General features: G+C 41.9%; 2 protein-coding genes across 11 annotated transcripts in view; one reads left to right on the plus strand and one right to left on the minus strand.

The window, feature by feature from the left end:
* The window catches only part of SLC75A1 (solute carrier family 75 member 1), a 33552-nt gene extending 13479 nt beyond the window's left edge, over positions 1-20073 (plus strand). Inside the window, exons 6-13 of the mRNA XM_020992172.2 lie at positions 1302-1490; positions 3765-3873; positions 4515-4626; positions 7971-8079; positions 8371-8461; positions 10313-10360; positions 13129-13218; positions 19156-20073. Of these exons, the coding sequence (XP_020847831.1) occupies positions 1302-1490; positions 3765-3873; positions 4515-4626; positions 7971-8079; positions 8371-8461; positions 10313-10360; positions 13129-13218; positions 19156-19262 (855 nt within the window). The 3' untranslated portion in view covers positions 19263-20073. The remainder of the gene's footprint in view (positions 1-1301; positions 1491-3764; positions 3874-4514; positions 4627-7970; positions 8080-8370; positions 8462-10312; positions 10361-13128; positions 13219-19155) is intronic.
* A 4583-nt stretch (positions 20074-24656) lies between these two features.
* ADD1 (adducin 1) overlaps positions 24657-27316 on the minus strand; it is a 144835-nt gene continuing 142175 nt past the window's right edge. For 9 of the 10 annotated variants that reach the window (XM_078148477.1, XM_078148476.1, XM_020992173.2 and 6 more), the window contains one exon: positions 24657-27284. In XM_078148477.1, coding sequence (XP_078004603.1) covers positions 26926-27284 — 359 coding nt within the window. In that variant the 3' untranslated portion in view covers positions 24657-26925. The remainder of the gene's footprint in view (positions 27285-27316) is intronic. The other variant, XM_020992181.2, reaches the window with a different exon arrangement.

The following is a 27316-nucleotide window of genomic DNA, read 5'->3' on the forward strand; positions in this document are numbered from 1 at the left end:
AGTGACTGGAATGTTCATACCTTTTGACCTAGAGAAGAGGGTATCCTATGGTGCCCACTGGAGTGGGGGGAGGAGTCTTTGAATTGGCTCTGGGTATTGGAGGAGAGAGATAATGAGATTTACTAAGTCTTTCTCCCTGAAACTATCTAACTCTGACCAGTTTCCAGGGACAGCTTCTTGGGATATGGAGTGGGGTGTGAGACTGAGTTATTTTGATGTGGTTGAAAAAACATGGCACCTATATTTGATTCCTTACTCTGACATTTGCTTGCTTTGGACAAGTCACTTAATGTTCCCAAATCCCAGTTTTTTCCCCTAATCCAGCCCCCTGTTTTAAAAATATTAATAAGCATTTATTTTCTCTTTTTTCTTTTCTTCCCACTGGAAAAAAATAAAAAGTCCTATAACAAATACAGTCAAACACATTCCTGAATTGACCATACTCAAAATATCTCTTTCTGCCCCTTATGATTATCTCCAGTCAGGAGGTGAGTAGCATGCCCAATCATTGGTCCTCTGGAATCATGGTTGGTCATTGAATTGACCATAGTTCTTAAATCTTTCAAAGTTGCCTCTTTTTACAATGTTGTTATTGTATAAATGATTCTTGTAGTGTGCTCATTTCTGCATCAGCTCATACAAGACTTCTCAGGTTTCTCTGAAATGGTTCTTTCTGTTAGGTCTCACATCACAACAGTTTTCCATGACATTAACATGCCATAATTTGTTCAGCCACTTGCCAATTGATGGACATTGCCTAAGTGTCCAGTTCTTTGCTCCTATAAAAAGAACTGCTATATTTTTGTACATATGGGTCCTTTTCCTCTTTTTTATTTCTTTGAAGCTGCAGTGGTATTGCTAGATCAAGGGGTGTATACAATTTAGTGACTTTTAGGGTATAGTTCCAAATTGCTTTTCAGAAGGACTGGACTAATCCCTGTAACTACCACTGGTACATTAGTATTCCTGTTTTCTCACAGCCTTCCAACATTTGCCATCTTCCTTTTAACTTACATTTCTCTGTTTAGTAGTGATTTCGAACATTTTTTCATATGGCTATTTGTAGTTTGAATTTCTCCCTTGGAAAACTGCTTGTTCATAGCCTTTGGCTCTCTGTCTACTGGGGAAGAGGCTCTGGTGCTTAAGCCAAAAAATGAAGATAGTAATACCTGTACATCCTGCCCCCAGGATGTGAGACTTGGGCTTTGTAACCCTTCAAGAGCAATAGAAATGTGAGTTGTTATTTTTATTGCCATCTCATGTGTAAAGATGCTGTGTTCATGCCACTTCTGCCCCTGCAGGCCATGATCGGGGTTGCCTTTTCTCTGGGCTTCACCATAGGCCCGATGATTGGGGCTTACCTAGCAGCAGAGACAGGGAAAGGAGACGTCTTCTACTTTCACGCGGCCTTATTGGCTCTGGTGTTTGCCATCTCTGACCTGCTGTTCGTTTTCTGCTTCCTTCCGGAAACACTCCCCAGGGAAAAACGGGTAAGGCCTCAGAGGGGCTTATTTTAGGTTGGGAGGTTAGAGAATCATAGATTTATAGCTAGAAGGGACCTTTAAGGCCACTGAGGTGTCCATCTTACAGATGATGAAACTGATGCTGAGACACGTTAAGTGATTTGCTCAGGGTCCCATGGCTAGAAAGCATCTTAAATGGTATTTGAACTCAGGTCACCTTGACTCCAAGTCCCCTTGGCTTTGTTCACTTCACTACCAGCTGCTTCTAACTCTGAGAGCTTTCTGATTCTCCCGAATCAAGATAGATGTTTAATGTTAATGGCAACAGAAGAGCCAGAGGCAATCATGGCTGAAAACAAGTGGGTGGACTAATTGAATTAATTGCATGTGTAGACACACATAACCTTTCTTTTTTTTCCTTTCCATTTGTGTGGCTTACAGTAGTGGGAAGTCACTAAGTTAATAAGCATTTATATACCTACTACGTGCAGAGGCAGCTCAGTGAATGGAGCACTGGGCCTGGAGTCAAGAAGACCTGAGTTCAGTGTGACCTCAGACACTTACTAGCTCTGTGATCCTGGGGAAGTCACTTAACTTCTGTTTGCCTTAATCCAAGGAAATGGCAAACCACTCTAGTATCCTTACCAAGAAAACCCCACTTGGGGTCATGAAGAGTTGGACATGACTGAGCTACAACCATATGGGTTACAGAGAAAGCTGGGGCCTTTCACCCTCTTGGGGCTCTCTGCCTTGGTTCTGCTACCCCACATTAGCATCCTTCACCTGTTTTCCCAGTGGCCTTAGGAAGACCCTGTTCATGTTTCTCATCTGTAAAATGGTGATGAGAACAGCTCCTAACTCAGTGGGTTGTTGTGAGGATTGAATGAGATAATATATGCAAAATATTTCACAAACCTTAAAGTATTTGGTAAATGCTAGCTAGTGTCACGATTATTTGAACTATTCCAGGGCTAGAGAAAGAGAGGTGTTAGAGTGTCAGACCTTGGAAACTCTCCTCCTGTGTAGGTGGGGAGGCGGATAGAGGTGAGAGAGGGAGGGAAGGACAGAAGAGGGGAAGGGGGGGGAAAGAGACACTTTTTAAAATAGTCTCATTTTTTCTTTCATCATTTTAGAAAACATCTGAGTTGACTAGTTCTAGGCTGAACTAATTCAGCAGGGTTGTTTCTGTGTGTGTGTGTGTGTGTGTGTGTGTGTGTGAGTGTGCGTGCGCGTGTGCGCGCATGTGTGCACAGACCTGACCCATGCCTGGGGTTCAGTGCATCAATGTGGCCTTTATTTGGTTTGTGTGGCTCAGCAGAACCAGCATTGGGCTAGGAGCCTGGAGACCTGGTTTGGATCCATGGGTCGACACTGACTAGCCATGTGAACATGGGCAGATCACTTCTTCTCTTTAGAACTTGCTTTCTCATCTGTAAAATGTAAACAGTGATAATCCTTGCACCTTACAAGGTTGTTATTGCCTCTGCTTTGACCTGGACTGCTGTTGTAGCCTCCTGACAGGTATCTAGTCTATGCCTCTTATTTCTCTGCTCTCTCTTACATCCTATATGTGCATAGCTCTGAGGGTCCTGTCATTCCCCTGCTGAGAAATCTTCAGCGGCTCCTCAGTGTCTATAGAATACAACCCTAAATCTTACAAGCCATTCCTTATAACAAAGAAGGTTTCCTTGGCAAACTTTAAATCACAGGAATAGTAGTAGCTGTTAGTTTTGTAGCTTATGGTTTAGTTCAGGTTGCTTCCCCTTTGCTTCTTCTTTTGACCTCTTGACGCCCCAGCAGAAAGCTTACAACTCTGTGGTGGAAAGCACTGTCTTGCTTCTCCCCAGTAGGACTGTGGGCTCCTTGAGAGTAGGGATACAGATTCTGTAAGGCAATGGGGAACTATTTGTAGCTTCTTGAGCAAGTGAGGGATGTGATAAAAGGGATTATGGGACTTAGATCTGGAAAAAAAATCTTACAACATAGAATCCTGGAACTAGAGGGGGCCTTCAGGATTATTTATTCAAGTCTCTTCGTTTTATAGATGAGGAAACTGAGGTGGAAGGGATTTGCCTATGGACACTTACCTAGTAAATGATAGACCCAGGGCTTCTGACTCAAGTGCAGTGTTCTTTCCACTACCTTATGATGCCTCCCTAATTCTAGGAATAGACCCACCTTCCCAGCCTTTTACAGAGCAGGCTTGAAGAGGTAGGTCTGGCTTTCTGTTATGCCCTTGGCATTGGCCACCTTCCTTCTGTCTGGGAGGATGTGCCATGGGTGGGTTATTTGTCTCCCCAGGTTTCTTCTGTTCTATCTGGGTTGCAGGCAGCCTCAGACTTGCTCAGCCCAGTTGCCTTATTCCAGTTTTCGGCTGTCACCAGAGGGAAGGACTCCCCCTCTAGAGACAGTAAGGAGCTTCAATCATACATCTTGGGACCGGGTGAGGGAGAAGAATGGGGGGACAGGATGGGGGCATGGCAAGAAGGCTTCAGCAGGCTAGTGATGGCCACCAGTTCCTGTAACACCCCTTAGAATGGGAACTCCTTTCGGTTAGGGTCTCTTTAAGGTCACATAGCAAAATCTGGGGCAGATCTAGAGCTCAAACCCAGTCCTGAACCCCAAGTCTCTTGCTCCTTTACCTCACTGTTTGCTGGGGTAGAATATAGGAAAGTAGAGGGAATGGCTTGGGCCTGGAACAGGGCAGATTTCGGGGGGGGGCTGGTGGAAAGGAATGAGAATATCAAGCAGGTATTCTTAACTTGGGGTCTGTGAACTTTAAAAAAAAATATTTTGGTTGCTGTGTTCCCATATAATTGGTTTCCTTTGTAATTCTGTGGATTTTAATTTATGCATTTAAAAGCATGATTCTGAGAAGAGATCTGTAGGTTTCACCAGACTTGCCCAAGGAGTCCAAGATACAAAAAGGATGAAGAACCCCAGGGTAGAGAGGGAGTTGAGAAAGATCAGGTGGGGAAAAGAAGGAAGGGCCTTAATGAACAGACTCATTCCCTTGTATTTCTCTCCCTTTTTTCCCTTCCTGTCTTTCAGAACTCCAGAATCTTAAGGTCCTGGGCCTTGTTTATTTCCTCTATCTCTTCCTGTTTTCCGGACTGGAGTATACCTTGAGCTTCCTCACACACCAGCGCTTCCAATTCAGCAGGTACCTATGTGCTTGGAGAGTCCTAGGGCTGGGGTAGTTCCGATTTCTGCATTTGACTTTCTCAGATGCCTCCTGAATCTGGAGATTGATCTCTCTGTGCCTTCTTTCATTTTGTTCCTTCCTTGGTTTCCGTACCTGGAATGCTCCCCTCCTTAATGGCAGTCAGACAAATTGAGTTTAAGTCTTGACTCTGACACTCACTAACTAGACGGCACTGGGCAAGTCGTTGGGGGCAAGTGGGCTTGCACCCATATTGTTGTCTCTGTTTTACAGATGATGAAATTGAGACTCAGAGCCTACTAGTTATTTATTGGTCACATGACTGGCAAATGTCAAAGCCAGGATCAAATCCAAGTCCTCATTCTGCACTGACTCTTCAAACCTTAAGGCTGAGGGGGGAAGGTGGGAACATTTACTGTCTGATCCAAGACTTGGTGAACAAGGCCACAGTCCCCCTTCCTACCCCTTGTTGATTTTTCAGGCACTTGTCCCCTCTCAGTCTGTGTTCTTAGGCAAGTCACCCTTGGCCCATTACTGGGATCACCAGAGGCTTCCTCTTCAAGTCTGATAGGTTTGTCCTAAGGTATGAGAGCCCATCCTGAAATGGGGTCTTGGTCAAGTGAATATTCAGAAGATGAATGTGGCTCATCAGAGGCTCTGGGATTCTCAGAGAGAGTTTAGCCTTCTCAGGTCTGTGTGGTGCTGCCACACCCTAGAGAGAACTGAATGACACGCCTATGACAGTGTTCCTCAGGACTTATTTCTCCCAGATACAAAGAGATGATGGGTGGCTTCTGTACTTTTGTGACTTATTTATATTCATGGAACCAGAGAACTACATAAAAGCAGAGAACCTGGACAGGCAAAAAGGGGAAGGGAAGGAAAGAAGGGGAAAAGACAAGAGGAAGTATGAAAGGAAGGCTTCAGATGCCATGTGTCTTTGGGCCATGTACCATACTTTTTTTCCCTATGTGCCTTGAGATCTCTGGAAAACAAGGCCCAAATTAGTACTAGAAAAATCCTAGAATAGTAGAATGTCATAATTAAAACTTAAGAGGCAAAAAATGTAAAAAAATTTTAGTTGTAACTTGGAAATCAGCCAATTCTACAAATCAGGTCTTGATTTATTATTTTATTGATTAGGCTTTTAAAAAAGTGATGGAAGACATATAAGCAGTGAAGATTAAACTTAAAAGTGTGTCAAAAACAAATCAAGAACTTGTGGATGTCAAGTTCCACTCCCCAGTCGATGTAGTAGCCCTCTTTACAGGCTTCTCAGTAAGTTTCTACTTGGATACTTTCAGTGATTGGGAACTCAGTGTTTCATGAGGAAACATTCCATTTTTGATCAGCTGTGATGGCTAAAAAATTCTCCCTCATATTGAGATGAAATCTGCCTGCCCTGTGGGCAGAAGAAAAGACTTGGGGAGGGGGGCCGTGATCATAGAGCTGGAGGTCATGTTAGCTGTTTTCAAGTACTAGAAGGGGTATCATGTAGTAGGAGGAATTAAGCTTGTTCTTCTTGGCCTCAAAGAAAAGACCTAGTGTCAGTAAGTGGAAGTTGCAGATAGATTTCAACTCAATATATGGAAAAACTTTCTAAAGATTCTATGTGGAAATTTTTTTTCTCTTTTTGGAGGCAGTCAGGGTTAAGTGTCTGAGGCTAGATTTGAACTCAGGTCCCCCTAACTCCAAGGCCTGTACTCTAGCCATTGTGCCACGTAGCTGCCCTTCCATGGAGATTTTTTTTTTTAAACCCAACCTTTGAGCTACCATCTCACACCCATCAAAGAGGCACAGCTAATTAAAATCAGTGACTCAAAAAAAAATAAATAAACACAATGATTTGATGATGGAGTTCTGACAAAACAGGCATTCTCATTTGTTGCTGGTAGAATTGCACATGTAGAATCTTTTCAGAGAGCAGTCTTTCTAGTGCATGATAAAGTTACAAAAATAATCACATCCTCTGACCTGTCAGTGCTACTGTAGGGAATATACACTGAAACTGTTATCAGAAAACAAGAAAGATACATATGCTCATACAATATTATTATTATTGTTATTGCTTTTTGGTGAGGCAGTTGGGGTTAAGTGACTTGCCCAGGGTCTCACAGCTAGTTAAGTGTCAAGTGTCTGAGGCCACATTTGAACTCAGGTCCTCCTGACTCCAAGGCCAGAGCTCTATCCATTGCACTTAGCTGTCCCCTATTATTTTTAATTTTAAAAAGCTAGAAGCACCCTAAATGTCCCAACAATAGAGGAATAGGTAAACAAATTGTGGCACCTCAGTATAGTGCAATTAAAACTGGCAGCTTGAGAGATGGTTTCAGAGTTAGAGAATCTTGGGTTCCAGTTCCACTGACAGATCCTGGCTCTGTGACCCTACACAAGCACCTTGTCAACCTCTCAGTGCCCCGGACAATTCTAAGAGTCTCTAAGATGCCGGAAGGTGCTGATCCATATTGGTAAGGGAAGTTACTTAAGAAGAGCTCTTTACGCTGTTAGGGTGTAATCATCATTTGGATTTATAAAAAACAAAATAGGAGAAATGTAAAGAAATCTGGAAAGACCTTTTTGAAATAATTCAAAGTGGGAAAAAAAAGCAGAAACAGAGGATCAAAGTATAACTAATGACAGCTATATAAGAGGAAGAGTGAATGGAAAGGAATAAAGAATCCTGATACGAAGACTGGAACTGAAAAAGTAGTGAAATTAACACAAAGTATTGAAGTGCATTGAAACTAATTTGTGTAACTCTAAATAGCTTCTAAGCAAGGCTGATTAGTTATAATGATGTTCAGTATTAAGTTTATACCAAGCATTTCAGTGTTTTAAAGCGTACAGTGGATGGTAATGACTTATCCATCACTGGAAGTCTTTAGGGAGAGGGTAGATGATGTGGTGGTTGGGAATAGTATAGATGCATTTCCTGTTTATGTAGGGGTTGGACTGAGGCTCCTTCCACCTCGCACACTGATTTTGAGAATGCTGTTCACCATATACACGGGGGTACTGGCATGGCTGTCCCCTTGGCAGGTGTTTTGCCTGCACCACCCACAGAAGGGGGCCGCCTTCTCTTCCCGTGAATACTGTTTGCAGCACAACTAGACTTTCTCAGCAGGCAGGAGATGGTTTTTTTTAATAGCTCTAAGATTGAAAAGTTACAGAACTGGTTGTGGCTGGACAAACAGAGAGGTGGCCTGGGAACACCCTGGTTATCTGGCCAATTCTGTCTCAGTGGGTGGGTGTGGGATCTTGGAAGGAAAAAAACTATCCTCCAGGGACCTGGGCTGTGGCAAGAAGGGCCTTGATGCTGATGGGCCGTCTCGCTCCCTCCCTAGCATGCAGCAGGGGCAGATGTTTTTCTTTATCGGGATCACCATGGCAGTCATCCAAGGAGGCTATGCGCGACGGATCAAGCCAGGATGTGAGATTCAAGCCGTGAAGCGGGTAACCATGGCTCCCTTGCCCACATCGATGCCCAACCTGTCCCTCCCTGACTCCTCTCCCCATCAGGAATGGCCCAGGCAAGGGGACCACTCATGAGGACAGTGCAGGTACCATTTTGGGGAAGCTGTCTTTGCAACCCTTCCCTTCTCTGGAACTGCCCCTTCTGACTGTACTCAGGCCTCTCTTTGCGGGAATTAATCCACTGGAAAAAATCCATGGGCCAGTCTGATTTGGCACAGGACACAGGGGTCCAGGGGTCTCTAACCACTGTGGAGTTCTACTTTCTTGCAGGCCATCTTACTCTTGATCCCAGCATTCTTGTTTATCGGATGGGCTTGGAATGTGACGGTGCTAGGTGTGGGGCTGCTCCTGTATTCCTTTGGTGAGTAGGGTTTCTCTGGTGGCAGGTGTGGGGAAGATGCCAGGTGAGTCACTGAAGGTATGAGTGGCTGCTACACTTAGATTTGGAAGAGATAAATACTGTCTGATCACATGTAGTAGGAAATTAATAAATGTTTTTTTCAGTCCTTTCCAGCAAGGACTGATTAAATGACTACTGTGTGCCTTGCAAGGGGATACAAAGATGGGACATAATATAGCCCCTGCCCTCAAGGAGTGGGTGGGAGAGATACAGTGTGTAATCAGAGAAGATGTACATGATCATCTGAGGAGAAAGGAGAGAACACTCACAACTAGGGTGATCATGAAAGTTTTCCTCCAGGAGGTGGCATGTAACCTGTACCCTGCAGGAAGGTGGAGGTGAGGAGGGAGGGCATGCCAGGCATGGGGAACAGCCTGGGCAAAGGTCTTCAGGTACTGGAATGTGCAGTAAGCCTGGAAGGTTAGGCTGGAGGCAGATTGTGAAAAGGCCAGAGGGGCTGTTGAATTGGTCATTCACTTGCTCTAACCCTAGGCAAATCACTTCCCTTTGCCAGCCTTCAGCATCCTTAGCTGCCAAACAGGGCAATGATAATACCTACCTGCTAAGAAAGTGTGAGGATTAAATGAGAGGTGGTATGTGAAAGTTTTGAAGAGTTAAGAGCACTAATTATACTATAAACAGAAGATGGTATTAATAATTAATGAAGCTACCCTGGAGGATTACGCTAAGGATACTAATATAAGCAAAAAAGACAGTTCCTGCCCTCCTGCAGCTCACCTTCTAAGGAGGGAAGACTGCTCCAGTTCTGAGACTTGGTGGCTTAGTGTGGAGAATGCAGGATGGTTGGTCTAGACCCTTCCCCAAAATGGAGGGTCCAGGAAGAACTCAACAATGAGAGAAGGGGGCCTGCCCAGTCAGTAGGAGACCATTCCAGGTGAGAATGCTGCAGGTGCGGTTGGGTGCTCCAGGCTGAGGAGGCTTCAGGTGCTGACAAGGTCTAGGAAGATATAGCAGCTGAGGATGAAGGTCGAACATACCTACCTACCTACCTACCTACATACACACACACATCCATCCATCCATCCATCCATCCATCCATCCATCCATCCATCCATCCATCCATACATACATACATACACTTGCTGCATCTCACTTTGGGTCCTAATGGCCTCCCACATAACCCCATTCATTCTTAGCCTTCACTTTTCTCCCCACTACTTCCTCCTCTTCCATTCAGATATTCCCTGCTTGTGGAGAAGAGAGTAAGATAATAACCACGTTTCTGTAGTTCTTAACACTCCCCTCACAACCCTGTGGGGTAGGTAATTCAGTTGTTAGTCCCATTGTACCAAGAAGAAAACCAAGAGCAGTTAAATGACTTATCTAAAGTTGATAGGTGGTAGAGTCAGACCTCAAGATTCGGGTCTTCTGTTTCCCAAGCTAGTGTAAATTTTATTATTTCATACCATAGTCTCAGCCAATGGTTTGCAGAAGTTCTGGGGAACTACCCAGTGGGAACTTGGGGCTTGCCTGGAGATGTATCCCACCCTGCTACCCAGAAGACGCCTTTTGGGGAGTTTGGGAAGACTGCGGGGTTAGCTCAGCAGGAAGTAACTACAACCTTGGCAGCCTTAGCTTCTCCCTCCTCTTTGTACATATTCGAGGACTTCATCAGAGCCCTCTGTTGACAGCCCAGAGGTGTTTGTGCAGCAGATCGGGGAGTTTTGCTGCAGGGCTGCAGGGCTCTGGCTCCAGGCTCAGCCCTCCCTTCCCTTCAGGATTCCTGGGGTAGAGGGGAACTCCAGGCTGCTCCTGGGGAGGCCCGGAGCTCACGGGGACCTTCTTTTGCAGCGGCTGCCATTGTGGTACCGTGTCTGTCGGCTGTGGTCTCTAGTTATGGTAAGTCGGGGTTGGGGTGGTGAGAGTGGAGGTGGGGCCCTAAACTAGAGGAAAGAATTCGAGGCATCTGAGAGCAGGCCCTCATCTGTGTCGAGGGCACAGAGAGAAGGGACTTACTTATGGGTCTTCTCTATCTGACCCTCCCCCTCCTTTAAAGCCCAGTTCAAATCCCACCTTTTCTTGGAAGCCTTCTGTGATTAACCTAGCCCATGCTGATTGCCATGTCCTCTGAATTCTTAGAGCCCTTCTAACCTGGGCCCCTCATTTGGCCCTTCATATATGCTATCTTCAAGTCTTCATTCCCTTGTCAAATTCATATAGAACTTTTCCAGGTAGAATAGAGAGCTCATCAGCTCACGGACTGTCTCTTTCACAAATAGCCAAGTCTCGGACTGTGCATGAGAATACTTGCTGCTTTGGTGGTTTTTAGCCTCTCAAGTTTTATTGTACTTCATGTTACTGGCTAGGAAGGAGCCTAGCTGGCAATCAGCAAACATTTATTAAACATCTACTATTTGTCAGCACATAAACCCGAAGAATAAAAGAGCCCTTTTGGGAGATAACATGTACATACTGGCATAAATACTAACACATATATATGTATGCATATATTTGTGTATATATACATACACACATATGTAGCTGTGTGTATGCATGAATATATGCAAATGTATGTATATGCAGAACAAATACACAATAAGTACAGAGTATTTAGGGAGGGAGCTCCAGCAGTTGAGGGTAATTGGGAAGGTTTTGTGTGGAAGTTGGTGTCTGAGCTGCATTTTGAAGGAAGAGGATTCTTTAGAGCAAAGGTGAGTGAGAAGGGAGTGCATACCAAGCATGGGAGGATGGTTAGTGCAGGGGCACAGTAATGAGAAAGAGAGAGGAGAGAGAGAGAAGAGAGAGGGAGAGGGAGAGAGAAGAGAGAGGAGAGAGAGAGAGAGAGAGGAGGGGAGAGAGAGAGAAGAAAGAGGAGGGAAGAAGGGAGAGAGAGAATACCACATGAGAGGAAAAGGGAGGCCAATTGGTCTGGGCCATAGAGTGGGTTGGAAGTGATGTATAATGAGGTGGGAGAGATAGGTTGTGGCCTGTGAAGGGCTTTAAAAGCCAAACAGGGATTTATATGTGATATTAGCAGCAAGAGAGAGCCAGTGGAGTTTTTATAGGGGAGTGATATGGCCTTCACGCTCCATTCTCAAAGGGAAACTACTTTGGCAGCTGGGTGGAGCACGCATTGGAGTGGAGAGAGTTTGGAGGCCAGGACTCTGGTTAGAAGGCTATTGTAATAGTCCAGGTGAGAGGTGATGTGGGGCCAGAAGTAGGTTGGTGGTTGTATGAGTGGTGAAAGGGAGAGAAGAGAGACATAATGAAGCCAGAAATGGTAAGATTTAGTAACTGATTAGATATATGGAGTGAGGAAGAGTGAGGAACTGAAGGTAACACTGAGGTTACCAACTTGGGAGACTGGTAGAATGGTGGAACTTTTGACAGATATAGGAAAGCTTATAAGAAGGGTATGTTTTGGGTGAAAGTTTTGTTGAATTTGAGATTTGTCTGGAACATTCAGTTTAAAATGTCCTACTGGTAGCTAGTGATTTTGGCTGAAGTCCAGAGGTGAGGTTGGGGCTGATCACACTATCTATATCTGGGAGTCATCTGCACAGAAATAGCATGGGAGCCAAGGCAGTCACAAAGAAACCATAGAGAGATAGAAGAGTTCCAAGGATAGGACTTTGGGTAACAGCCCAATTAGGGGCTGTGACAGGGATGATGTGCTAGCAGAGGAGACTGGAAAAATCAGAGAGGAAGGAGAAGAACTAGGAGAAAGCTTTGTCATTGAAGTCCCAGGGAGAAAATGTAGCAGAAAGAGTCAAGAAGGATAAAAGTGGAGGGAAAAAAACCCAACCATTAGCTTTGTTAAATAAAGAAATCACTGATAATTTTGGAGAGTAGTTTCAGCTAAGTGATGAGTTTAGAAGCCAGATTGAAAGGGTTTGGGGCAGCTAGGTTGTACAGTGGATAAAGCTCTGGCCTTGGAGTTGGGAGGACCTGAGTTCAAATGTGACACTTATTAGCTGTGTGACCCTGGGCAAGTCACTTAACCCCAATTGCCTCACTGAAAAAAAAATGAGTGAGATGAAGAAGTGGATTCAAAAAGGATAGACAGCTTTTTTTCCCTCCAGTTTATCTGAGAAAGGGATAAGAGATATAGAATGAAAACGAGGTGATGGTAGAGTCAAATGTGGGTTTTTAAGGACAGAAGAAGCTTGGACATATTCAAAAGCAGTAGGAGAAGAACCATTCTATATGAAGAGACTGAAGATTGAGGGGGAAATCTGCTGGAGAAGATAAGAGGGGATGGGATCAGGACACAGGTAGAGGACTTGACCTTGCATGGAGAAGAGTCACCTCATTATCAGAAACATCACTAGCAGTGATCTTTTGATCCATCTGATGTCCCCATAGTAGGCAAAGTCTACAGCCACACTGTCCCCATTGGGCAAAATTGGAGATAACACAAGGCAAATTTCTGTGATGTATTTTCCATCTCCAGTATTTATGCTTTTGCACAAGTCATCCCAAATGCCTGGAAGGCAAGTTTAAGATGAAAACAAGTTTACTAATGTGTGACTAAAATGTGCACACCCAGAGATGTAAGTAACCACTAGGCATATGCCCCAAATTTAGAAAGGTCCCATATACATCAAAATATCAATAGTAGCACTTTTTGGTAGTACATGTGTTGTAATTACTGTCTCCTTACACAGGCTCAGCGGGTCAGAAAGGCACAATAATGGGTACACTGAGGAGCCTGGGAGCTCTGGCCAGGGCTGTAGGACCCATTGTCTCAGCTACAGGTAAGTTTGATTTGGGGGAGTGGCTAGGAGTAGGGATGTTCAAACACAGGCTAAGTAACATACAAGCATTTTTTAGTTATCTTAGCCCTTTCTCAGCCTTTCTTGCCTCCCTGTTTGGGGTATTTTGTTCATTTGTGGCAATGATAATCTCAGATTAATCACTTTTGCCACTTTGCTGCTTCTGGTAAAAAGGTGTCACTGAAAATACTCCTAAAGTTGATGGTTTGGGCTTTTCTGGGGCTGTCAAAAATTCATACAGTTGGTTTCAAATGAAATTCTTCTTTGTGACAAGGAGGTAACTCTAGGTTCCTGAAGGCTCTGTTAGTGAAACATAGGCTCAGACAAGGTCCTTCTAGGTTGGTAAGGCTTGGAGTACAGATCTGGTGATGGATGGGTTGGGAGTCTGGTATCTGAGAATGAGCTTAGCTGAGTGTGAAGGTTATCACTAGAAGCTTGGCCACTGGGTATTGAGAACAATCTGGGATTTCCGGACCACAGCCTAAAATATGGAAATGAAGGGCTCTTGGCAAGGGATGACGCATGCAGGGAAGGTTCTGAAGGTGAAACAAGATGTATAGGTCTCATTAGATAATTGGATTTTTATCACTGTGTCCTTGTGTTGCTGGTCCAGATAGTTGCAAGGCAGTGTGAGACTCATCCTTAATGGTGAGAGAGGGTAGGTGGGGTGAGTGGGGAGAAGAGTGGAAGTAGTGCCTTTCAGAAAAGGTTTTTCTGGGCTCCCTTTTGATTTCACTGGGGATGTTTTTCTTGCCACCAGGCATCGGAATGCTAGGTATGGGGTGGGGATTTAGGGTTGCCCTTTTTCCCTCTAGTGCTTATAATTATAAGTTCCAAGCTTTAGGGCTTAGTTAATGATAACTACTTATGCATCCCAGGGGTTAAGAATCAGGTAGTGAACAGGTAAATCTGTGCAGAGACCCAAAGAACCTATTAAGAAATTTTATTTCTAAAGTTTACTGACTCCATCAGATGTGGTTTCCCTATGACCCTTCACCATCAATACATGGTATTAGATCATCTTTCCTTATATATGTGGTCTGGGAGTTAGGAAATTGGGTTTCTATTCCCAGCTTTGCAACTAATTCATTATGTAAATTTGGCAAGTTGCGTTGATTCTTTGGGTTGAAGTATCTGTAACATTCCTCGGGTCACAATCTCCTGTCCTCTCACTGGTTCCCCTGAACCTCACGTATATTGAGTTTATTTTTGTTTTCACTGTTGCCGTGACTCCCAGTCTCTCCATCCCTTCCTGCTATATTAGTCCATCACCATGGTCTGGACTCACTTTTCTTCCCTTCACATTCTTGACCCTGTAGTTCACTTCTAATATATCCTCTGTCTCAAATTCCTTGTTCTTTTACTCCTCATATTTTGACCAGACCTCAATCCTGGGTCACCTTTGTACCATCCATCTTCTTCTGCTCCTACATGGAGGCAGTTGGAGGAAGTCTTACAATCATGCCAGATGCACAAGTTTGTTATTTTATCTCAACTGGGCACTTATTACTGGACAGCGATCCTTTTATTCTTCTCTGTTACACTCCCCACAGCAGCTGTTCCTCATCTCCTCTTCTCTTTTCCAGCCATCTATATGCTGTTTCCTCTCCTCTACCCCCTCAGCAGAGGACCTTGCCACCTACTTTACCAAGAAGACAATTGTGAGCTGATGCTTCTCCCCATCTTGCATCTCAAAATCTTTTATCATCAGCCCCTACCCTAGTTCTCTCCTTTGCTCTAGTCTCTAATGTAGAGGTATCCTTTTTTGCCAAGGTCAACCTTTTATTTGTGTCTTTGATATAAATTTTCCCCTAATTATTGCTTAGGCTGTATGCTATAAATTTTGGTATATTGTCTCATTGTTGTCAATATCTTTGATGAAATTATTGTTTCTATGATTTGTCGACCCACTCATTCTTTAGGATTAGAATATTTAGTTTCCAATTAATTTTTAATCTATCTTTCCATGACCCTTTATTGAATCATGATGTGAAAAGGATACATTTGCCTTTCTGCATTTGATTGTGAGGTTTTTATGCCCTAATACATGGTCAATTTTTGTGTAGGTGCTGTGTACAGCTGAGAAAAAGGTATATTCCTTTCTATCCCCATTCAGTTTTCTCCATCTTATCTAACTTTTCTAAAATTTTGTTCACCTCTTTAACTTCTTTCTTGTTTATTTTGTGGTTAGATTTAGCTAGTTCTGAGAGAGAAAAGTTGATGTCCCTACTAGTAAAGTTTTACTGTTCATTTCCTCTTGTAACTCATTTAACTTTTTTTAGAAATATGGATGCTATACCATTTGGTACATATATATTTAATATTGCTATTACTTCATTGTCTATGGTACCTTTTAACAAGATGTAGTTTCCTTCCTTGTCTCTTTTAACTAGATCTATTTTTGCTTTTGCTTTTCTGAGATCATGATTACTATCCCTGCTGTTTTTTTTTTTTACTTCAGCTGAAGCATATTTTGTACTAGCCTTTTACCTTTACTCCATGTGTACCTCTGCTTCCAATATAATTCTTACAAACATATTGTAGGTTTCTGGTTCTTAATCCAGTCTGCTATTTGCTTCTGTTTTATAGGTGAGTTCATTCCATTTACATTCACAGTTATGATTACTATACATTTCCCTTCATTCTATTTTTCCTGTTTGTATTTCTCTCTCTCTCTCTCCTTTCACCCTGTCCTTCCTCACCAGTGCTTTGCTTCTCACCACCATCTCCTTGAATCTGGTCTCCCTTCTATCATCATTTCCCCTTTTTCTTGTCCCCTTCTCCTCCTACTTCCTTATAGGTAAGATAGATTTCTATACCCAAATAAGTGTGTATTTTATTCCTTCTTTGAGTGAAAGCTGATGAGAGTAAGGTTCAAGCAATGCTTACTGCCCTCTTTTTTTCCCTCCACTGTAATAAGTCTTTTGTACCTCTTCATGTGATATATATATATATATATATATATATATATATATATATATATATATATATATGCATATATATATATATATATGTATGTATAATTTACCCCACTCTCCCTCTCCCTTCCTTCTTCTCCCAGTGCAGTCCCTCTTTCTTACCCCTTAATTTTTTTTCATATTATCCCATCAAAGTCAACTTGTACCCACACCCTCTGTCTATACCCCTTGTAACAGCTTTAATATAGAGTTCTCAAAAGTTACAAGTCTCATTTTCCCATGTAGGGATATAAGTAGTTTAACCTTATTGAATAACTTATGTTTTTTCTTTCCCATTTACCTTTTTTTGCTTCTCTTGAGTCTTGTATCTGAAGACTGAATTTTTGCTTAGTTCTGATCTTTTCATCAGGGATGTTTGAAAGTCCCCTATTTCAGTGAATGTCCATTTTCTTCCCCGGAAAGGTTATCTTCAGTTGTGCTGCATAGTTGATTCTTTGTTGTACTCCAAGCTCCTTTGCCTTCCAGAATATCATATTCCAAGCCCTCTAATACCTTAATGTAGCAGCTGCTAAATCTTGTGTAATCCTGACTGTAACTCCTCAATACCTGAATTGTTTCTTTCTGGGTGTCTATAGTATTTTCTCCTTGACCTGAGAGTTCTGGAATTTGGCTATAATATTCTTGGGAGTTTTTATTTCGAGATCTCTTTCAGGAGGTGATTGATGGATTCTTTCCATTACTATTTTACCCTCTGGTTTTAGGATATTGGAGAAGTTTCCCTTGATAATTTTTTGAAAGCTGCTACCCAGGCTTTTCTTTTGATCATGGCTTTAAGGTAGTCCAGTAATTCTTAAATTATCTCTCCTGGATCTATTTTCCAGGTCAGTTGTTTTTCTAATGTGGTATTTTACATTTTCTTCTATTTCTTCATTCTTTTGATTTTGTTTGATTCTTGATGTCTCAGAGTCATTAGCTTCCATTTGTCCAATTCTAATTTTTTCTTTTTTCTTTTTTGGGTGAGGCAATTGGGGTTAAGTGACTTGCCTAGCATCACACAGCTAGCAAGTGTCAAGTATATGATCTGAGAACTCAGGTCCTCCAGACTCCAGGGCCAGTGCTCTATCCACTGTGCCACCAATTCAGATTTTTAAGGAATTATTTTCTTTAGTTAGCTTTTATACCTCCTTTTCCATTTTGGACAATTCTACTTTTTTAAGGAGTTGTTTTTTTCCCATTTTTTTGCGCTTCTTTTTCCAAGCTGTTTTTTAGGATTCTCTTGCATAACTCATTTCTTTTCCCAATTTTTATTCTATCTCTTGTATATGTTTTAAAAAATCCTTTTTGAACTCTTCTAGGAGGACTTTTGAGCCTGAGACAAATTCATATTTCTTTCTGAGGCTTTGATTTTGGCATTCTGACACTCCTCTGAGTTTGTATTTTGATCTTGCCTGTAGCCTGTAGCTTTCTATAGTCGTAGCTTTTTTGTTTGTTTTTTGCTCATTTTCCAGCCTATTTCATGACTTTTAAACTTGAGCTCTGTTCCTAAGGTACAAGGGACACTATTCCAAGCTTCTTGCACTGGAGGTCAGGAGACTGCTCACTGGCTTTTCGTGCCAAGGCCTCTAGGGCTGGTAGCTCGCCTGCTGCACTGGGATTTCCTGGCCCAGTCTAGCTGACTGTGCCAGGGTCTCTGGGCCTGCCAGACCTGCTCACTAGCCTGCTGTCTTGAGACTGGAGTTCTCACAGCTGTGCCTGGTCTGTTGAGCTAAGACCATGGGGCCTCAGTTGCTGATCTCTATTGGGGATAGGGGCCTCCCACTGGCTTGTCCAGATACTGCCTGCACTGGGCACTCAAGTGAGACAGACCTTTCCTGCAGTCCTTCTAAGTTATCTCAGGCTGGAAAATTGTTTTACCCCATCCTTTTGTGGATCCTGTTGCTCCAGAATTCATTTTGAGGCATGATTTAAAGTTGTTTTGAGGGAAACTGGGGAAGCTCAGGCAACTTCCTGTCTTTTCTCTGCCACCTTGTCTTTACCTGTTTGGAATCCTTTCTTCCTTTTTCAGAGGAAAAGAATATGGTGCTTAGCAGGAGTTAATGATGATGATCTTCTAAAAATTTAATCTTCTGATTAAGCTCTTAAGGCTAAAAAGTAGTCTAGGGCACCTTAAGATTCAACCAAAACATTTAGTTCACATTTAGTGAATCTCTGGTTAGAGGTCAATCATCTGGCATGAGCAAAACTTACTAATACTGGGCTTTCTGAACTCATTTGATCAACAAATTATTAAGTAACTTAGGTACAAGGTACTGTGTTAGATACTGTGGGGGATACAAAATAGGACAGAAGGCACATATTCTAACTGATCTCTTCAAAATCAAGCCCCTTGGTGTTCTTTCCACTCCATTCATCCTGAATATGCTTCCAGATTAATCTTCTTAAAGTTGAATTCTTATCTTGACTTTTTACCTAAGAATTTATGATGACTTCCCATCACCTTTGAGTCTAGACTCCTCAGTGAGGTTTTTTAGGTCCACCATAATACGACTCCAATTTACCTTTCTGGCTTTTTTTCCTTTTAATTTACTATGTACTCTAGCCAGCTTTAACTTCTTTGCTGTTCCTTGAACAAGTTCCATACATTACTTACTTCATTTTTCTTGGCTTTTACCAATTCTTATGACTATAATGTTTTTCTTGCCTTTTTTTCCTTTACTATGAGCATATTTATTATGATCTTTTTAATCAGAATGGTCTGTAGTGAACTTCCATTTCAATGTAGGCCTTGGTCAAGTCAGTCTTATTAATGGAAGTTTCACTGAGGTAAACTCGTAAATGCAATACCCAACCAGAACAGCGAAACAGTGAAATCAAGTGATGTGTAGACATGATGGGAAAAGCCTTGAGCTAGGCAGACTGAAAAATACTTTAATGGGAAAATCCTTGATTTCAGTATCCTCAAGTGGTAAAATGTTTTGGTTTTTCCCCCCCCTCTTTACAGTGTACTGGCTGGCTGGGGTCCATATGTGCTTCACTATATGCTCAGTGATGTTTCTTCTCCCCATCATCCTCCTTGGGAGTCTGAAGCAGCAAACCAAAGCCGAATGACTGGTTCTCTCCTAAGTTGCCAGTGATGCTTGGCCATTTGTCAGAACTTTAGTCATCAGAACCAACATCTCGCTATACCTGAAGGAAGCATTTAAAGAGAAATTTGGAGTACTGGCATCAATGACTCAGAAATCTGCCATGAAATAGATTGATCCCAGCTGTTTCAATTTTCCTCATTGCTAAAGGATTGTCTTCTTCATATGTCATATGGATGGTATAGGCTTGATTTTGATGAAATTGAACATCAGTGACAAAAACTGACCATAGTCTGTAATATTGGGGATTTAGAAGCAGTGAGGTTGATATAAACCATTAAGTCATTTATAATACTATGCATTTTGCTACTCAGTCTCTGAGTCTGAGAATTTTATATTCTCAAGGCTTCTTGTGATTCTCAAGGTTATGGTGCCTTTACCTTTCTCCATGCTGGTCCATTTGCAGTGATGGTGACATCAACAATAAATGACTGCAGCCCACTGGGAAGGGTCTGGAGGGGTTTACTGGCCTCCAGGATAGGCTAGCAATCAGCTTTCTTTGTAGCCTTCATGGTACAACTGTTTTGGAAGCCACATAGACTTGGCTTCTAATGGTTGCTACCAAGAATGGGGATGAGTTGATTTTGCCTTTTCCTATAAACAAATTGAGCTGACCAATAGCAGCAGCACATTGGGAAAGGTAGTGGCTGCAAAATTGCCATGGTATGTAAACATAATATTTTTTATAATATGACCATCCTGGATATAGTTACTGAGAGTCATAGTGGAGTTTTGACAAACTATATATGACAGATTAAAGTTATTTTGCAAATTGATTTCTTTTAAATATGAAATGTTTATTTCAACTAAAGGCAACTAAGATGGGAATGGACATTGGTAGAACTGGAAATTATTTTTGCATTTTTACATTTATCTTATTACTTTATGAACCATGTAGAAACTGCCCTAGATTGTGGGAGTGTAGCTTACTCAATACCACACCCTGTTCACACCAGCTCCTGTTCACACCATCACTTATGGCTGATATCTGAGGCTCAGAAAGATTAAGTTTCTTGTTCTCAATATCTCAGAGTTAAGAATCCTGGTGTCTTCAAGTTCATTGACCTTCAAATGGGATCACATTACCTTCCAAGCTGCTTTAATTAATGGTGAGACTTGGGCTAGTTTCTTCCCCTGTCTGGGACTTAATTTCCTTTTCTCTCCTAGAAAGGGGTTGAGTTAAGCCTCAAAGTTGCTAGTTCTAAGATTCTGTAATTCCTGTGACAATGCTGAATGACCCAATATTTGCTCATTAGTGTGACTCTGGAGTCAGAGACCCTGGATTCAAATACTGCCTCATGTATTTACTCCCTGGGCATGTATTGTCTTGGGCAAGTAACTTAGCCTCCCTAGCTTTTAAATTCCTTTAATTCCCATAAAATTGAGGGAATTGATTAGATGGCCTCTGAGGTCCCTTCTGGCTCTAGATTTTTGATCCTGTTATTTCAGCAAGATACTGGATTAGTGCAGAAGTAATGGATAAGGCCTTGTTAAATCCCACTGAGGGAAAAAAAAACCACGAGGAAAATGTTCACATAAGATTTATGGTGTGGGAAGAACATCACTTTGAAATAAGAATTTACCTGTGTGTCTTCAGGCAAGTCACTTAATGTCTCTGGGCCTCAGTTCTGTTGTCACCTAAAAGAGATCAGGCTAGATCACAGGTTCCCCAACTTATTTGGTCCACCACTCCCTTTTGAAAAAATAAATTACTCAGCACCCCCCTGGAAAGCTTTAAACCTTTAACATTTCTGTGAAATTCGCATCATTTCAAAAACTAGAAAATATATATATATTTTTTAAAAATGACACATTAGGGCAGCTAGGTGGTGCAGTAGATAAAGCTCCAGCCTTGGAGTCAGGAGTACCTGAGTTCAAATCTGGTTTCAGATGCACAACACATGACACTTACTAGCTATATGACCCTGGGCAAGTTCACTTAACCCTGATTGCCTAGCAAAAAGCAACAACAACAAAACACACATCTTAAATTTAATAATTATAAATTTGTGGAGTTTTTTCTTGCACTGAAATTTTGATGATGCAATATTGCGTCATATAACCATATAGTATCATATTGTAAAGTAGTTATTACACGCATATATTTCTGCTGATGCATGCTGGACTTCCCAATAATGCGCAACACTCTTGCCTGCCAACACTTGCTTGTTAAGACCTGTTGGCAGACTTGACTACTGATTGGTTATAACTCACATTTTGTGTGTTTAATAGGAAAATAATGTAATCACTATAACTTTAACTGTTACACAACAGATGAAACATGTATGAACAGTTTTTCAAAATTTTCTTCGCTTTCTTTATGCTCCCACAGCCCCCTTATTTTTATTCAATGCCCCCTCCCAATTGTACCTGAGGCTACTACCCCTCTCCTGGATCATTCCAGCACCCCCTCCCCACCCCAGGGAGCAGTATCGCTCACTTAGGGAACCTCTGGGCTAGATGATAAAAGTCCTTTCAGGTTTAAAGCCTGTGACCATATGATTACTTTCCCTGGGATACAGAAGTGGGAGAGGTGGGGGACAGGGCCACAGGTGAGAGTAGCTCCAAGTGATTTGGAGGATATTAAATGGCTGTCTTCCATCTACATGAAATAGAAATAGTATCGTTGGATTAAGCTCTAGTAGGTGGGATCCTAAAGCCCTATGAACACTTGTGGCAGGAAGACTGTTACATCAGGCCATGGGACTGAGTTTCTCTGGGATCCTTTAGCAATACAGGAATGAATGCTTAATTTAGCTGGGTGCTTGCTGATTGTGAGCCAAAGTGAGGTAGCATACCTTTCATATCCATTTACAGTCTAAGAGCTCAGCACCAACAATGCAGTCTCTTAGGACACTGATCAATTAATCAGTTATTGAGTGCCTGCTATGTGCCAGCTGTGGATAGAAACACAGAAATGAAACAGTCCCTTCTCTCAAAGAGCTTACATACTCTTAAGGGGAGATAACATGTGTACATCTAAGTTTTGGAGAAGGTACTTGCAGTTGGGAGATCAGGGAAGAACTCATGTAGGAGATATTATCTGAGTTATGCCTTGAAAGAAACCCTAGTGCTTCTAAGAGGTGAAGTGAAGAAGCAAGAGAATCCCCAGAAAGGGGAAGAGGCTGTGTGAACAAGGCACAGAGGGGGAGACTGAACATCACGGGTGGGAAAAATGACAAACAGGCCAGTTTAGCTAGAGCCCTGAGTGAAGGAAGGAGTAGGGAAGAATAAATCCAGAAAAGGTAGAGAAGGGCATCCATCCAATCATCAGTAGAGCTTGATTCAACTTCTATGGAACAAACAGGTTTTGAATCTACACACAAATCTCTGCTCTTCCAAAAGGGCCAGCATTTGCATGAGCAAGACACTACCATGAGCAAGATGGCTGCTCACATTTCTATGGTGCTTAGGTTCTACAGTGCCTGACAGTGCTTAAAGCAATTTTTTCACATCCTTGTGTGGCACATAGCAGGCACTACTTACTTAAAGTAGCATCATCCACATTTTATAGATGAAGAAACAGGCTCCAAGGCCAAGTGGATTCAAATGTGGGTCGCCTGGCCCTACAATAGGGATTTTAGATCTGATAACTGTTAGCATTTAACAGTGTTTCCTATGTGCCAGAGACTGTGCTAAGTGCTTTACAAATATGATCTCATTTGGTCCACACAACAACCCTGGGAGTTAGGTGCTGTTATGAGCCCTACTTTATAGATCTGGAAACTGAGACAAAGGCAGAGTTTTGTCCAAGGTCACACAAGAAGTGTCTGAGGTCAGATTTGAACTCATCTTACCTTGACTCTAGGGCCAGCATTTTATCCAATATGCCACCTACCTGCCCCTATAGAATTCAGGAGGTCTGTGGACTTGGATGGGGGGGGGGGGAAATTACATCATTATTTTCACCATTTGCTGAAATTTAGCATTTCCTTTAATTATCTAAAAAATATCATTCAGAGATGGGGTCCACAGGCTCTGCTAGCCTGCCAAAGGGTCATCCATGACATAAGGTGAAGAATCCCTGCTTGAGACTTTCCTATGTGTAAGAGGATGAGCAAGGGAAGAAAATGCAAATGGGCTAAATGTTCTAAAGACATGTAACAGGCAGGCAGACAGGGGACTGAGGAGCCTATCCTGACTCAGTGCATTGGTGGGGATAGGATCTCTGAGCTTCCATTTCCTCATCTGCAAATGGAGGTAATTTATGTCTCACTTCTCTCCTCACAGGGTTAGTATAAGGAAAGGGCTTTGATTAATCATTGTGGGTGAAGTGTTGGTGAAATTACTTATAATAAGCTGTTACTATGGGCTGCCAGTTTTTATGACAGAAAACCTGTGTTTGAACTCCAGCTTTGCCATTATCTGGATGATACAATTTGTGTGACCTCTGACAAATCTTGTAACCTAAAACTTGATTTTCTCATTTGTGAAATGAACACAGAGTTGTTGTGTGGGTTAAATGAGATGACGTAAAGTAAACCTGAGAGTGCTATTTATACAAAACAGAGAAGTCACATCATTATACTCTTCCATTAAAACCCTACTCTGATGTCTTTACTGTGGTGGTGGTAGTGGTGGAGGTGGATCCTGGGCTCTTGAAGTTTGTCAATGAAGCACAGTGTCTTGCAGGTGGCAAGCCTGGTGATGATTTGTGCACCAACCTCGCCAAAGTCACAGGGACTCATTGGCTGCAAGGTGAGCAGCAATTAAAGAACATTTACTAAGTTGAAGAACTGTGATCTGCATTAATGGAAAAGGACTCACAGCAAAGAAATGAAAACTCCAATAATAATAATAATAATAATAATAATAATGATAATAATCTTAATAATAGTTGTTTTACTATATTAAGAAAACAAACCTCTTCCTATCCATTGGGATGAAAGTAAGACATACCATGCTGGTCTCAAATTATTACAGGAAAAATGACTGATGTGATTGTAGAAGACTGCTTTCTAAGAAGCATCAATTAAAAATTCTCTTTTTCAGGGATGGTGAAGAGCTAGAGGGAAAATATCATACCAAGCACAGTGGCTCCCTTTAGTCTACAGCTACCACCAACTGCAGTTAGTGCTTTAAAAGGATGAGGTTTGTTTTCTCTTTCAGAATAAATAAGACAAAGGAAGGTCTCTTGATATGGATTCTCTGTAAGGACTTGTGGAACAAGGACAAGAATCACACAGGATGACTGCAATCTGTATCAGTAAAGGTAATATGAAAAAAATGAAACCACAAATCCAATGATGTGGTGGAGCAAAGAATATAAAATGTAAACTTTTCAAAATAAAATACAATTTTTGATGGAATGAAATTGGTGGAGTAACATCCAAACTGTTCCCCAGATTTCAGACACTGAGACTGTTTAAAGAGGAATTTATTAATGAGTAAAACAATGTTACAATGAAGAAAGAAAAACACAGGACCTATCTTCCGAAGTTTATAGCCACATATGCAACTACATCTCATACTGTAATACAAAGAATTAAAAGAATAAACTACAAAATTGGAAATTAAGTCATTGCATATGTGGAAAGAGAGAAATGGAAAGATCCATTATTAATTAAAACAGAGTGATGGTGAACTGTAATTACGATTGGCAATAAAACACAATTCAGCAAAAGAAGGTAAGTCAGCTTTCTAGTGTACGTAAGACATACAAGGTTAGGATACAAGCTCAAAGCCATTAGTGCCATGCAGTCTGCTCTAAACGTTACTGTTTAGGTGTCTCTCTTATGCAGTGATTTGCTGTGACGTCTAGCCCCACCCTACACCTACCCATTTCAAACAACAGCTATCCAATATTTACCTGGTATTCTTTCCACTGCTAACCCTACTTTTCCTTGCAATTCCACAATGCTAACATCAGCTCTCTTGTCCCTCTCTGAACTGCCATAGTTGTATGTGAGGCCAAATACTGCTTTACACTGATGAGGTGGCCATATTGCATGACTGAATCAGTTCTATGGTTTGGGGATTTTTATACTGCATCAATGGTAAAGCATTTGATAATTTCCATTTTTGAAACTGTGAAGCAGGCTTGGGACAAGACAATTTATTTCTAGTTATCAAGCAATATAATTATGTCATTCTGCAAGGGGAATGAGTTATGTGGACCATCTTATGTAGGTAACTACATAGGGAAAAACTGTTTTTTGAGCTCTTGAGCAGAACATTCAAAAGTGAGCTCTGGATGCAAGATGTCAAATTACGATCATTATAATTAGTTTAACTGTTTTCATAACCCTGAAATTTTTAAAGTTGTAATTTGCTATGTGAAGACAGGAACAAATCTGAAAATACCCTAAAATTTCACAAAAACTAACTCAAATAGTTAACCTTGCACTCTCTACAGTCTAATGTAAGAAAAGAGTATTTCTGACAGAATAAAACTGAAAAAAGTTGGTCTATTAAAAAAGGAATGTTCAGAATTGGAAAGGAGGTTTGAACTGCAAATTCACAGGAAATTCCAGCAAATACTCTCCTCCTCCCCCCAATGCTTCCCCCCATAAGATTTTGGGCACCCTAATGGATAAGATGCCAGGTATTACCAAATTCATGTTTGGGGCTGAAGGAGAAAACATAATCACATTAGTGAGCCACACAGGATGGATACAGGTTTACACCTGCCACTCATCAAACGTCTTCTGTATAGTATGTCAAACCAACTCTTAAGTGTAATCTCTAGGTATGTCTTCTCCAGCAGAGACGGTTTCAATTTTGGTTTTGTATCTACAGCACTTGGTAACAGTGCTTGGTATGTAACAGATACTTAATAAATGCTTGGTGATGGACAGACTGATGGAGGTGTGAGTTGTCCATCTCTAACGTGAACACTCTAAGGTAGCTGTGGTTTCCAGAACATCTAATTCAAAGACTAACCTTTTTGCCTATCCTTTTAGAGGGCTGCTTAAGCTAGGTTTTGTGGGATCAATTACTATTTTTAATTAGCCAAGTCGAGGTTCTCTGAATATACTGTGCAGCAGCAAACACCTTCAGCTCAGTCATGTGAGACAACAAAGGGTTAAGCAGAAGCCTAGCGGTGAAAGAGGCAAGCTTACTTTATTTAAAACTTCTGTAGGAGGGGATGCAAGATGGGAGGGAGGTTGCCAAAGCCTTGTGTAGAGCACGATCTATAACCACAGCTAGTTTGCAGAAGCACAAAATCTCATTCTGTTCAGGAGTATATTCTTTCTGAAAACACAACAGTAAAGATTCTTAAACACACCTGCTGTGACTTAGGAGCACAGTATTAGAGAGCACAACTTCTGAGGGTTAGCACAGTTTGTGACTGTGGCCTACATTGCTAAAAATTCTTGGGGGAGAGCTTTTCCTCTTAACACAGTGGTTCCAAGTCTTCTACATAAAGACTTTAAAGTTGTGTACCAGTTGGGAACAGATCTGAAGTTAGCTGCTAAGAACTTAGGGTTAGCACCTTTCTGCAAGTTAGTTAATTTGCTGTTAAAAACTATACCCTGGGAGCTTTGCCTAGGGTGGCTAGCTGGTTTCGTTTCTGCATTCCATTACAACATAAGACAAAACACTCAGTACAATCACATACGTCCTAGTGGTTAATGAAGTATTGGGGATTTTAAAACATGACAGTGTTTCTGCGGCGCGCGGGGCCATTAGGAGTCACTTTTCTTTTTGCTCTTCTTCAGAAAGGAAGGAGTACGGAACTTCTTTTTCTTTTTGGAGGGGGACTTCCCAGGGGATTCATCACTCCCGGGGTCTGCGGCCATTCCCTCCTCAGCAGTTGGTGTGGTGGCCTCTTCAGCAGGGGGAGATGGGGTTTCTGGATTTTCTGTAGCAGGTAATTCAGTCTGGCTTTGGATGTGAACTTCATCACGTCTACTTTCCTCCTCCTCTTTCTCAAGTGGTGGGAAGCTAAGTGCTTCTGAAGGCTCATCAGGGGAGAGGTCTGGAAGGGTTTGCTTGAAGGTTGCAGCATCACTGTCATCTCTGTAAGTCTGGTCCTGCTGTGTGTCTAATGGATGTAAGAGTAAAACAAACTATTGA

The sequence above is a fragment of the Phascolarctos cinereus genome, unplaced genomic scaffold (assembly GCF_003287225.1).
Source record: "Phascolarctos cinereus isolate Bilbo 61053 unplaced genomic scaffold, phaCin_HiC Scaffold_9;HRSCAF=440, whole genome shotgun sequence".
In the NCBI taxonomy this organism is placed as follows: domain Eukaryota; kingdom Metazoa; phylum Chordata; class Mammalia; order Diprotodontia; family Phascolarctidae; genus Phascolarctos; species Phascolarctos cinereus.